At 50.6% G+C, this 14,213-nt stretch overlaps 1 protein-coding gene across 1 annotated transcript in view; it reads right to left on the bottom strand.

The window, feature by feature from the left end:
• BLM (BLM RecQ like helicase) overlaps positions 1-12,197 on the bottom strand; it is an 81,469-nt gene extending 69,272 nt beyond the window's left edge. Inside the window, exons 1-3 of the mRNA XM_077473492.1 lie at positions 12,052-12,197; positions 4,258-4,356; positions 1,420-2,108 (exon numbers count right to left, since the gene is read on the bottom strand). Of these exons, the coding sequence (XP_077329618.1) occupies positions 1,420-2,108; positions 4,258-4,355 (787 nt within the window). The 5' untranslated portion in view covers position 4,356; positions 12,052-12,197. The remainder of the gene's footprint in view (positions 1-1,419; positions 2,109-4,257; positions 4,357-12,051) is intronic.
• Between the last annotated feature and the right edge of the window lie 2,016 nt (positions 12,198-14,213).

The following is a 14,213-nucleotide window of genomic DNA, read 5'->3' as shown; positions in this document are numbered from 1 at the left end:
GTACTTTTTTTGAGCTTGAGGCCTTTTCCTTCAGGCTACAAAACACTCAGGTGTGAACAGGGTCTATTTAAATGAATGGGATTTTGCTCGTTGGGTGTTTTTTCGAGCTGAAAAAGCTCAGGTGTGAATGCAGCCTTAGGGTATACATCAATCTAAAGGGCTATATTTGTTTGCAAGCTGTTGAAAGTCATTTGGACACTTGCCTTAGGGCAGTGCTTCTCAAATAGTGGGGCGTGCCCCCCAGGGGGGGCGCGAGGCTCCATAAAGGGGGGGGCTCGTTTGACCTCGGCAAATACTGTCATATTGGATGTCTAGATCGGATCATCCGACTCACTCGCAAGCGGCGTCCCACATGGCGTTGGTTGCCTAGCAACTCTACGGTGGAGAGAGGGGCCAGCGCGGCGCGAACACTGGAGATTGTCCCAGCGCAGCCCCAGTAGCAGCCCGACGCGGAGGACCGCCAACGCACGTGACACATGCAGAGGACCTGATTGGATAGACATGATGCGCTATCGTGATTGGCCAAACCCGCCCGTGTGACTTTTAGACCCGAAAATCGGTCCTCTGTACAGAAAAATGCCTAAAAGAAAGGAGTTGAAGACACATAAAAGGGGACACCGCCGATTCAGCCAAAAAAGGTCAGTGTTCTGATGAAAAGGCTTTTATTATGCTTTGAAACGCGTGCAAATTCTTCTACCATTTGCAACTTCTTACTTGTGTGAGATTGGCTTCTCTGCTGTTGCTGCTCTGAAAAAGCAAATACAGGTCTCGGCTACACATTGAGAAGGAGCTGAGAGTTGCTGTGTCCTGCTTCAAACCCCACTTCGAAAAGCTATGCATTGCAAAACGTGCTCATTGTAGCCATTATTTCAGACATCACCTCTGATTAAAAAACCAGCTCAAATTATTTTATATATTTTTTTTTTGCAGGTTAAAGTTTTTTTTTAATATTGTGCTCCGTTAAATCCTGTGCTCCTTTAAATCTTGTGCTCCTTTAAATCTTTTCTGCTACAGTTAATAAAGCTATTTTTTCTTGTAAATTGATCCACATTTCTTTCTTTTTTTCCTTCTCATATACGTTAATAAGGATACAGTGTTATGTAGAGGTGTACTTATAACAATTTTATAGACAAATGATACCATTTACAGTCGCACGGGGGGGGGCGGGGCGTGAAATGTTTTCTTCTTCCTAGGGGGGGCATGACAGAAAATAATTGAGAAGCACTGCCTTAGGGTAAGCGAAATTCTAAAACAGCTAGCACATAAGTACTTGTTCAAGGCCAAAAATGAACCATTGTCTTGTACATGTTTAAAACCACCCACCTACCCACATACCCCTCATTTATGTTGATTTTCTGCGTTGTTTTTTTGTTCAAAACTTGAAAATGAAAATAAAAATGATACAAAAAAAACACTCACCTACACACGCATCTACAGTCTCTGCACAGGAATCAGGAACCACACCAGGCCGTTGCTCTATACAGTTTTTCACAATCTCTTTATTTACAGATGACGCTTCTTCAAGTGTCTGAGATTTCGGAGAGATCTCGTTAGGCCTCTGGCTGCATTTCTCTGGCATTTTTCCGAATTTCCTTATTTGGCTCTTGGGAGGAGATACAGATGTGTCAAAGTCATTCATATCATCCCATTCCTCCAGGCTGAGAGTGGAACTGAGGGATGTATTGCAGCCCCTTTTCTTAGGAAGAGAGTCCACTTTTCCGATGGTCTCAATTTTCCCATCTGCACTTTGCTGTACAGGTCTTGTAAGAAGAAGTAGTGGTGGGGAAGGTTCTGGAGGTTTTATATGAACGGGTGTAAAGAGTTTATTAGGTTTGTTGGTCTCACGTTTCCCATCTGAACTTTGCTGGACAGTCTTTGCAGGAAGTATTGGTGGAGAAGGCTCTGGAGGTTTTGCACAGACAGGTGTGAAGAATGGATTGAGCCTACTTGTCTCTTTGGATTTTGAAGGGGCTGTTAATTGCTTTACTGAGGGCTGTTCTAGAGCAACATTTACATTCTTATCCTTCAGTGGTACATGTTGATTTGCAGGAATGATGCTTGTTACTACCGACCCATCCGAGGAATTCTTCTTTTTAAAAGTAAATACACTGTAAAGGAAAATATGAAAAATGAATTTGTTGGTTGAACCGAATGCACTATTTTTTAATTTTTTTTTAAACCAGATTAACTATGAATGTTCAGAGAGTGAGAAAAAAAAAAAGTTAAAGCGGCGTTCCACCCAAAAGTGGAACTTCCACTTGTTGTACCCCCCTCCGGGCGCCTCAGTTGTGGATATTGACATCACCACCCGGGCTCCCTCCTCCTCCTTCCCCAGCCACCGGGCCAGTAGGAGAAAGGAGCGAAGCCTCGCACATGCGCCGTAGGGTTCCCGGCATGAAGCCGCAAAAGCTTCACTGCCGAGTTCCCCTACTCGCAATGGAGGCGGCATGCATCCGACAGCTGATGGAAACATCAGCTGCGGTGCAGACGTCGCTGGACTCCAGGACAGGTAAGTGTCCGATTATTAAAAGCCAGCAGCTACAGTATGTGTAGCTGCTGGCTTTTAATCTTTGCAGCGGTGGGTGGACCTCCGCTTTAAATGTTGTACTCCAGGCACAAAAACTTGAATCGAATTTTTGAAAATATTATAAATATTTTTTTTGGGGGGGGGGGGGGGGGGGGGGGGGGGGTTCTAAGTAATTTTCTAGCAAAAAAAAAAAAACCCATTGACTGATTTTCACGTATACAGAAGTGTCACAATTGGCCGAGGAGGCAAGCGGTCCAGGCAAGTCCAATTGAAGTCACAGAGATAGATATGCAGTCAGATTGGAGACTGCACAGTTCAATGACCCCCACCTCCCTCACACACCACCCCCCTCCCTCCCCCTCCCTGACCTTTTACACACCAGAGCCACCGTTGCATCCAGCACTATGCACGCCTGCAGTGGCTCTCTCCCCTTACTTCCTGGTCTCACTGGCTTTGCTAAGGCAGCGAGAGCCATTGGCTCCCAGTGCTCTCAATCAAAAGCCAGTGAAGAGGGATGGGGGGGCAGGACAGAGTCTGTGTCAATAGATGCAAACAGCGAGGCTCTGGGGCAAACCCACAAGTGTCCCTATAGAAAAAGGCTTAGCGTGATTGAACCTGCCCTAACCACAGCAGCGCCTAAACGATCCTAACAGCCCCTGTGCACATGGACACGTAGGCTTTTATGGAGTTGAATTTTAGGACCTTTGGCAAAAAATAAATAAAAAAAAACACAAAAAGCTCCTAAACTCAAGTTTAGGAGCTTTTTAGTGTACATGGTAAGGGGTCAACTGATAGTTTTTTCGGGGCCGATACCGATTTTTCGAATGCCTTTCAGGCAGATAGCCAGTATCAGGTGCTGATATTCTGTAGATTTAAAACTTTTTATACTGTCCTTTTACATGTAAACATCCCTTGTGACAGTAATAGGCAGTGACAGGTCCCTCTTTATGGAGGGATCTGGGGACTATAAGACCCCAAGCCCCTCCTCTGCACTTGTAAGTATTCAAAATGTCAAGATCTGGCTTTGTTCAGGTCTTCGGCCAGCTGGCGGACGTTCTGGCTGGTTGCTCGGGCCTCCTGGTGGAACAAAAGACCCGGGCAAAGCGGTGGAAGGCTGCGGGAGGGGGACGTCCCCTCCCGCTGCTTAGCCGCATCAGTTATTAGAAGTAAGCTGACCGACCACTCTAAAGAATGGTACCAGGTTGATGCCTGCAGCTGCAGGCATCACCCCAGAACAACCCCTTGAAGCAATATCGGTTAGTTTGTGACCAATGCTTAAAAAAATAAAAAAAATAAATAAATAAATAAAAAGTGAACATCGGCTGCCGATAATCAGTCGACCCCTAGTACGCGAAGCCTTAAAAAAGGGACCCACTGCGGGTTTATGTCATAATGTGCCAGCATGCACATTTGAGAGATTCACCCATCAAATGGAGCCCTCCAGCACTGCGCTGTCACCGCTCCTGCTCGTCACCGGTGCTTCCATCTTTGCCTGGTTTTTATTCCAGGTTCCGTCTCTTTGCTCGCTTAAATGGTATAGATGGCCCGAGCTGTGCATGCAGGGCTTAGATTACATTACGGCTGACAGGCAGGGGAGAGAGACACATTTATGACAGAAGACCACTTAGATTTCTTCTGTTATAAAAAAAAAAAAAAAAAAAAAAAACTGCCTGTCAGCAGGTTTCAATACCGCTTTAAAAAATAAATAAAACTCATCACATTGCACTCACCTCGGCTTAGACTTCTGAAGAGAGAGTTTGTTCCCACCAACCTTCGCAGAAAAGAATTCTAACTGCTTCTGGAGATTGTTTTGAGGTAAAGCAGCCATGCTGTGATGAGAGAGAATTAAACAAAATCAAATGCAACCCAATAATTCTCTATGATAATCTGCAAAATAACTCGTATAAAAAAAAAAAAAAAAAAAAAGAAAACAACACATAAAAGCATTTCATCAAAAAAAGTGACATGTTTTCCAAATAAACATTCTTTGTTTATGTAAAGTTCACCGTCACATAAAAGGAGTAGTAATATCATTGAAACTCGCGACAAACAGAAAAATATTTCCCAAGTCACTTCCTTTCTCTATCCCAGGGGGAGGCAACCTTTGGAGCACAGTGTGCCGAAAAATGTATTCAAAGAAATTGAGCGTGCCGATTTTATAACAAAAAAAAAAAAAAAGTAAACTTTACACTCTCAACCACGAAACTGATTTTTTATAAAGTAAATGCTGTAAACTACTGTAGTAAATGAGAAATTAACATCCTGCACTCTCACACCTCAGATCAGCCCCAATGCATCCACCTTCACACCTCTGATCACTGTCCCCCCCCCTGCACATCTGCCCCACCACCGCAACCCCCGCGCCCATCCGCCCCACCACCGCAAACCCCCGTGCCCATCCGCCCCACCACCGCAAACCCCGGCGCACATCCGCCCCACCACCGCAAACCCCCGTGCCCATCCGCCCCACCACCGCAAACCCCCGCGCACACCCGCCCCACCACCGCAAACCCCCGCGCACACCCGCCCCACCACCGCAAACCCCGCGCACACCCGCCCCACCACCGCAAACCCCCGCGCACACCCGCCCCACCACCGCAAACCCCCGCGCACACCCGCCCCACCACCGCAAACCCCCGCGCACACCCGCCCCACCACCGCAAACCCCCGCGCACACCCGCCCCACCACCGCAAACCCCCGCGCACACCCGCCCCACCACCGCAAACCCCCGCGCACACCCGCCCCACCACCGCAAACCCCCGCGCACACCCGCCCCACCACCGCAAACCCCCGCGCACACCCGCCCCACCACCGCAAACCCCCGCGCACACCACCGCAAACCCCCGCGCACATCCGCCCCACCACCGCAAACCCCCGCGCACATCCGCCCCACCACCGCAAACCCCCGCGTACACCCGCCCCACCACCGCAAACCCCCGCGCACACCCGCCCCACCACCGCAAACCCCCGCGCACACCCGCCCCACCACCGCAAACCCCCGCGCACACCCGCCCCACCACCGCAACCCCCGCGCACACCCGCCCCACCACCGCAAACCCCCGCGCACACCCGCCCCACCACCGCAAACCCCCGCGCACACCCGCCCCACCACCGCAAACCCCCGCGCACACCCGCCCCACCACCGCAAACCCCCGCGCACACCCGCCCCACCACCGCAAACCCCCGCGCACACCCGCCCCACCACCGCAAACCCCGCGCACACCCGCCCCACCACCGCAAACCCCCGCGCACACCCGCCCCACCACCGCAAACCCCCGCGCACACCCGCCCCACCACCGCAAACCCCCGCGCACACCCGCCCCACCACCGCAAACCCCCGCGCACACCCGCCCCACCACCGCAAACCCCCGCGCACACCCGCCCCACCACCGCAAACCCCCGCGCACACCCGCCCCACCACCGCAACCCCCGCGCACACCCGCCCCACCACCGCAACCCCCGCGCACACCCGCCCCACCACCGCAACCCCCGCCCCACCACCGCAACCCCCGCGCACATCCGCCCCACCACCGCAACCCCCGCGCACATCCGCCCCACCACCGCAACCCCCGCGCACATCCGCCCCACCACCGCAACCCCCGCGCACATCCGCCCCACCACCGCAACCCCCGCGCACATCCGCCCCACCACCGCAACCCCCGCGCACATCCGCCCCACCACCGCAACCCCCGCGCACATCTGCCCCACCATTGTACCACCCTGCTCTTCTGTCCCACCACTGTTACCCCTTGCTCATCTGCCCAGCCATTGTACCTCCATGCACATCTGCTCTACCACTGAACTATCTTGCTCATCTGCCCCACCACTGTAACCCCCTTTCTCATCTGCCCCATGACTGTACCTCACGCTATTCTACCCCCCCCCCCCCCGCTCATGTGTTCCACCAATGTACCTCCTTTCTCCTCTATTCCAACACTCAAACCCCCTGCTCATCTGCCCCACCTCCATACTCCCTGCTCATCTGTCCCACCAATGTACCTACTTTCTTCTCTGCTCCAACACCGAACCACCCTGCTCATCTGCCCCAACACTGAACCACCCAGCTTTTCTGTCCCACAGCTGAACCTCCTTTCTCCTCTGCCCCAACACTGAACCCCCCCCCCCACGCTCATCTGTCCCACCACTGTAACCCCCCCTGCTCATCTGCCCAATCAGTGTACCCCTTTTCTCATCCCCCCACCACTGTACCTCCCTGCACATCTTCTCCACCGCCGCATCCCCATGCTCTTCTGTCGCACTCTCTCATCTGTCCCGACACTGAAACCATCTGCGCATCCACCCCACCACTGTAACCCGCTTTCTCATCTGCCCCACCACTGTACCTCCTGCACATCTGTCTCACCTCTGAACCCCCCCTGCTATTTTGCCCCACCATTGTTCCCGCTGCTCGTCTACCCCGCAAATAAACCTCCTATTACATCTGTCCCACTGCTCTACCCCTCTGCTTTTTTGCTCCAGCACTGAACCCCTTGCTCATCTGGCCCATAACTGTACCCCCCCCCTCTAATCTCTTCCACCACTGTATCTTCCTGCACATGTGTCCCACCACTGTACCCTCCTGCTCTGTTCCACATCTGAACCCCTCCTGATAATTTTCCCCACTGCTGTACCCTCTTTTCATCTATGATATGTGTGATATGCAGAGTGGTGAAAGGACGCAGAGATGAGACACATCTACCTGTCCTGGCACACTCATCCTGTTGATCCACCTCTCACATCCAGCCCACGTGCTTGTATGGGATGTGTGGGATGTAGCATACAAGCATATGGAATGGATGTGCAATGACGAGGTCAGGGGCACGTTCTGAAAGCAGTGGGCCTGTGTGCAAGATCATAAGTTGGGGCCCCGCAGATGAGAAAAAGTGGGTGGGTGCGATTTTCATTGCGCTGAATACTGGCCCTGGCTTAAAGGAACGCAGAGTGTCGGGGATCAGTAGTAGGGGACACAAAGGTTCAGGAATAATTTCAACAAAGTTCCCAGAAGCTCAACAATAATTCTACAAACTGTCACCTGATTGGAGTTTTCTCAATCACTGTGAAATCTCTTCTTTCCGAGTCACCTTCCTCCAGATGGTGGGTGGGGCTAGCAAGCCTGTGATAGACTTTAGCAGTGGCCAATGACAGTCCTCCTCCTGGAAACAGGGGCCGCCCCCCCTAGCAGAACTGCACCCAATCTCTTCCCCATCACAAAAGCTGACGATCGCAGCTACAGAGAACCAATGTTTCCCATCTTTTACAATGTGTGTACAGTGCCCCTCCCCCCCTCAGAGCAGTGTAGGGAATTCTGAGATTGGAATGCATTTGTGTCTACATAAAACTCCCAAAACATAATATTTTTTCTGAAAGCAGACATCCTAGAGCAGGGCTCAAAATTTCAAGTCCTGAGCCACTAGCCAGGCCTCAAGGGTTACTCGCCACCAGTTGCCCCGCCCAACCCCTACCCTGCCCCTAATTCTGCCACTAATCACGCCCTCACAAATTATCTCGTGAAATGACACTTAAAGCGGGATTCCACCCTAAAGTGGAACCTCCGCTGATCGGATCCCTCCCCCCCTCCGGTGTCACAATTGACACCTTTCAGGGGGGAGGGGGGTGGAGATACCTGTCAAAGACAGGTATTTTCACCCACTTCAGGGCATAGACTCCCGTGGGAGTCTACGCTATTTCCTGCCCTGCCGCACTGTCTGCTGGGACACACACGGGTCCCAGTGACAGCGCGGAGATTTCCTATTGCGCGGCGCGGCTCGCGCATGCGCAGTAGGGAACCAGGAAGTGAAGCCGATTCGCTTCACTTCCTGATTCCCTCACCTAGAATGGTGACTGCAGCAGCCGAGCGATCGATCGGCCCCGGCATCGCTGGTACCCGGGACAGGTGAGTGTCCATTTATTAAAAGTCAGCAGCTGTAGTATTTATAGCTGCTGGCTTTTAATATTTTTTTTTTTGGTGGAATCCCTCTTTAAATGTTTTATGCAGAATTAAGTTACAAAAATAAATATTACACAACAACTTTATCAGTTAACACAGTCTCACCAGTGCCCATCAGTGCAGGCTCACCTATGCCCAACATTGCAGCCGCGCCCAACATTGCAGCCGCACCGTGCCCAACATTGGCGGCCGGATCATGACTGGGGGAAGAGGAAAGCCGCGGGATCGCAGAGCGGTACAGCACGCTGTTACAGCTTACATTGAAATTGCCTCCGCTTCGCTCGCCGTGAAACACAGCCCCGCCTCCTCCCGACCCCGTGCCTGTGATAGACAGAACGCGGGTCCAATGCTGGGATGCATTCTGTCCATCACAGGCACGGGGTCAGGAGGAGGCGGGACTGTTTGTGACGGCTAGCAGAGCGGAGGCAATTTGAATGTAAGCTGTTATAGCGTGCTATACCGCTCTGCGATCCCACGGGTCTCCTCTTCCTCCATGCTCTCTGCCATCGGGGCGATCGCTGGGAGAACGGCTTCCGATCAACCCCGCCCGCGGCAGTGCTCGCCCCACCACTCCCAAGCAGCCCAGCTTGCAAGCCCTCATTTTCCACTCGCAAAATGAGTAAGCAAGTGAAAAGTTTGAGGGCTGTCCTAGAGAATAAAATAGTGGTAATTCCATTTTTTTTTTTTTTTAGGTCACACAATATTACCGCAGAGGAACTACAAGTCCCATGAGGCATAGCAAGACTCTGACAGTCACAAGCATGACACCCAGAGGCAGAGGCATGATGGGACTTGTAGTTTTGCAACAGCTGGAGGTCCGCTAATTGCATATCCCTGGTGTATAGTATTATCTCTGATCACTGTATTGGTGTCACTGGTGCCCAAAAAGTGTGTCAGATTTGTCCTCCGCAATCCCACTAAAAAAAAAAAAAAATAATAATTACGCTGATTGCTGCCATTACTAGTAAAAAAAAAAAAAAAAAAATTTAAAGTTGTGAAGGTTCATTTTTTTTTTTTTTCTTTAACCACTTCAGCCTCGGAAGGATTTACCCTCTTCCTGACCAGAGCACTTTTTGCGATTCGGCGCTACGTCGCTTTAACTGACAATTGTGCGGTCGTGCGACGTTGCACCCAAACAAAATTGGCGTACTTTTTTTTCCCACTAATAGAGCTTTCTTTTGGTGGTATTTGATCACCTCTGCGGTTTTGTTTCCCCCCCCCCTATAAACAAAAAATATATAGTGACAATTTTGAAAAAAAAAAAACGCATTATTTTTTACTTTTTGCTATAATAAATATCCCCAAAAAAATATACAAAAAAATGTTTTCCTCAGTTTCGGCCGATACATATTCTTCTACATATTTTTGGTAAAAAAATAAATAAAAAATAAATAAATAATAATAAAAAATAAAAAAAAACGCAATAAGCCTGTATTGATTGGTTTGCGCAAAATTTAAAGTGTCCACAAAATAGGGGATAGTTCTATGGCATTTTTTATTAATATTTTTTATTTTTTTACTAGTAATGGTGGCGATCTGCGATTTTTATCGTGACTGCAACATTATGGCGGACACATTGGACAAATTTTACACATTTTTGGAACCATTGTCATTAATACAGCGATTGATGCTATAAAATTGCACTGATTATTGTAAAAATGTCACTGGCAGTGAAGGGGTTAACCACTAGGGGGGCGGGGGGAGGGGTTACACGTGTCCTGGGGAGTGATCCTAACTGTCTGGGGGATGGGCTGTGTATGACAGGACACTGATTCCTCCTCCCCCCCCCCCCCCCATGACAGGGAGCAGACGATCGGTGTCCTGTCACTAGGCAGAACGGGAAAATGCTGTGTATACATTGGAATCTCCCCAGTTGACGATCGCGGGCATCTCCTGCGGTGATCGAGACCGCGGGTACGGTCACGGAGCTTGCGTCAGGCACACGGCGGGAATTTCAAAGTGTGTGTGTGTGCTGACAGCGGTCGGCAAATGGTTAAACAAACATGTCATACTTACCTCCACTGTGCAGCTTGTTTTGCACAGAGTGCCCCCCCCCCGATCCTCCTCTTCTTGGGTCCCCCCCGGCGGCTGTCTCGGCTCCTCCCCACATCAGATAACAAACGTTCCGGGAATGTTTTGCACAGAGTGCCCCCCCCCCCGATCCTCCTCTTCTTGGGTCCCCCCCCGGCGGCTGTCTCGGCTCCTCCCCACATCAGATAACAAACGTTCCGGGAAGAGCTCTCCCAAGGGGGGTTAGCTTGCGGGCGTGCTATAGCCGCCGACCGGATCACTCTGCCCCGCCTCCCCACATCATTGGATTTGAATGACAGCAGCGGGAGCCAATGGCTTTTCTGCTATCAATCATCCAATGACTGAGCAGAGAAGCCCGGTCGAGAAGGCAGCAGGCTCACGACATGGGACTTTGAGGGCTCAGGTAAGTAAAGGGGGGGGGTATGGGGGGAATCCGCTAATTGTCGGATGTTTTTTATTTTTTTTAATGCATTAACGTGAAAAAACATGGACATTTACAACCCCTTTAAAAAGTAAAAAAAAAAAAAAAAAGAAGAAAATCTATCCCATAGTCTGCAGACGCTATTAAAACTTTTGTGCAAACCAATCACTATACGCTTATTGGGATTTTCTTCACCAAAAATATGTAGCAGAAAACAAATTCGCCTCAACTGATGAAGAAATTAGATTTTTTTTATTTATTTATTTTTTTACTTTTTTTTTTGGAATGTTTTTATAGCAAAAAGTAAAAAAATATTTTTTTGTTTCCTTTTCAAAATTGTCTTTTTTTGTTTATAACGCAAAAAAAAAAAAAAAAACAGATGATTGAATACCACCCAAAGAAAGCTCTATTTGTGTGGGGGAAAAAAATAAAAATAAAAAAGAAGACTTCAATTTTGTTTTGGGAGCCACTTCGCACGACCGCGCAATTGACAGTTAAAGCGTCGCAGTGCCGAATGGCAAAAAATGTCCCGGTCATTCCGGGGGGGGGGGGGGGGGGGGGCGGGTAAATCTTCCAGAGCTGAAGTGGTTAAAGTCATTGCTGCACTACTCTTTGATCCCGACTTTCATGTGACACGAGGGGCCGCAATGTAAAAAAATAAAAATAAAAAAACGCTCAAAAGAGGCACCTGAATGATATACATTGGTCAAAAAATAAATAAAAAACGCACCAAGTCGCAATTGGAATTTTTTTTTTTTTAAAAAGACACAATTTTGAAGTGACAGAGGGGTGAATGGAGTTGGGGAGGGGGAGGGGTTTCAGCAAAGCTTTGCGGCTCGTGCAGCTTAAGAGCGACCCAAAGCGCAGCGAAGCACAATATTATTATTATTATTATTATACACCTGAGCATGCGCAGCGGGCAGCTTTGAAGCACAAATAAAGTATTAAAAAAAACAAAACACATTTATGGAGGGGGAGGGGCACAAGATGACATTTGGGGTTCAGGTCTCTATAGGTGGGGGAGGGGGCGGCCCCTTCAGAGATATGTGAAGCTTTATAAACAAAATCACCACATGCCAGGAGAGGGGAACACACAGGTTGGGGGGGGGAGGGGCGATAGTAACCTTCAGTCCGGTGTCCGGTCCTCCTCCGCTCACATCCCCTCCGCCGTCACCTCACACAGACTCCGCGCCCAATCCATTCAGCAGCACGTGACATCACCGCGGCGCGACACGTACGGGCGCCGCCCCCTGGCAACGCGATGTGGATACCGCGCCTGGGAATTACGTCAGCGCGACTGGCTTGCGCCCGTTGGAGCGTCATATTTTGCTCCCTAGCGTAGAATGCTCCGGAAGTGACGTTGCAGGCCAGGAATTTCGAACTGCGCGTGCGCGATGCGTTCCAAACACTTGCGCGATGCATTCCAAAGCGATTTTGCGACAATACGGACCAGTGAAACCGTCAGATAATGTCACGGAAGTGACGTTACAGACAACACAAACACTGGGCTATGCGTTTCAAGACTAATTCCTCCCTTGTCACCTAGTGTTTCCAGAACTAGCAGCTGTCCCCCTACAACCCAAAGCAACCTGTGGTGTTAGGTTCTGCATTGCTGGGACTTGTAGTGCCTATGATCGATCCTGTGCCAGCATTGCAGGATCTATCACCACAGGTTGCTATGGATAGGCACTACAAGTCCCAGCAATGCAGAACCTAACACCACAGGTTGCTTTGGGTTGTACGGGGACAGCTGCTAGTTCTGGAGACACTAGGTAACAAGGGAAGAATAAGCCTTGGAACGCATAGCCCAGTGTTTGTGTTGTCTGTAATGTCACTTCCGTGACATTACCTGACGGCTTCACTGGTCTGTATTGTCGCAAATCGTTTGGACCGCATCACGCATGCGCAGTGCAAAATTTCTGGCCGTAACGTCACTTCCGGAGCATTCTACAACGGGGAGCAAAATATGACACCACACCGTCCTGGCCCCTTCATCCACAGATTACTTTCCCTGCCCACCACTCCACTTTCATCACCACTTTTCCTTCCATTTATCACACCTCCCTGTCCTTACCATTCCTCCCTGTCCTTACCTTTCCTCCCTGTCCTTTCCAGTCATTCCTGCCCTTACCATCCCTCCCTGTCCTTCCCACTCCTCCCCGCCCTTACCATTCCTCCCTGTCTCCTCCACACCTCCCTGTCCTTACCACTCTTCCCTGTCCTTCCCATTCCTCCCTGCCCTTCCCATTCCTCCCAGTCCTTCCCATTTCTCCCTGCCCTTCCCATTCCTCCCAGTCCTTACCACACCTCCCTGCCCTTCCCATTCCTCCCAGTCCTTCCCATTACTCCCTGCCCTTACCACACCTCCCTGCCCTTCCCAGTCCTTCCCATTCCTACCTGCCCTTATCACACCTCCCTGTCCTTCCCATTCCTTCCTGTCCTTCCCACACCTCCCTGCACTTACTAGTCCTCCCCGTCCTTTCCATTCCTCCCTGTCCTTACCACACATCCCTGCCCTTCCCATTCCTCCCTGCCCTTACCACTCTTCCCTGCCCTTCCCATTCCTCAGAGTCCTTTCCATTCCTCCCCACCCTTACCACACCTCCCTGCCCTTCCGATTCCTCCCTGTCCTTCCCATTCCTCCCAGTCCTTTCCATTCATCCCTGTCCTTACCACACCTCCCTGCCCTTCCCATTCCTCCCCACCCTTACCACTCTTCCCTGCCCTTCCCATTCCTCCCTGTCCTTCCCATTCCTCCCAGTCCTTTCCATTCCTCCCTGTCCTTACCAGTCTTCCCTGTACTTCCCATTCCTCACTGTCCTTCCCATTCCTCCCTGCCCTTACCACTCTTCCCTGTCCTTCCCATTCCTCCCTGCCCTACCCATTTCTCCCAGTCCTTACCACGCCTCACTGCCCTTACCACACCTCCCTGTCCTTACCATTCCTCCCAGTCATTTCCCATTCCTCCCTGCCCTTACCACACCTCCCTGTCCTTCCCATTCCTCCCTGTCCTTCCCATTCCTCCCTGCCCTTACCACACCTCCCTGCCCTTACCACCCTTCTCTGCCACCTCCACTCTCCCCTGTCCTCCCCATTCCTCCCTGCCACCTCCACACCTCCCTACCCTTACCACACTTCCCTGTCCTTACTACTCTTCCTCCTTACCGCTTTTCCCTGAATCTACCACTCTTCTCTGCACTTAACTTTCCTCTCTGCCCTTCACCACTCTTCTCTGCACTTACCACTCCTCCCTGTCTTTCCCACACCTCTCTGCTCGTATCACTCG

This window comes from Lithobates pipiens, unplaced genomic scaffold (assembly GCF_037356315.1).
Source record: "Lithobates pipiens isolate NorthernLeopardFrog02 unplaced genomic scaffold, aLitPip1_a1.2 Scaffold_8, whole genome shotgun sequence".
Classification (NCBI taxonomy): Eukaryota; Metazoa; Chordata; class Amphibia; order Anura; family Ranidae; genus Lithobates; species Lithobates pipiens.
The sequence above is the reverse complement of the archived record's forward strand: the minus strand, read 5'-3'. Positions and strand labels throughout refer to the sequence as shown.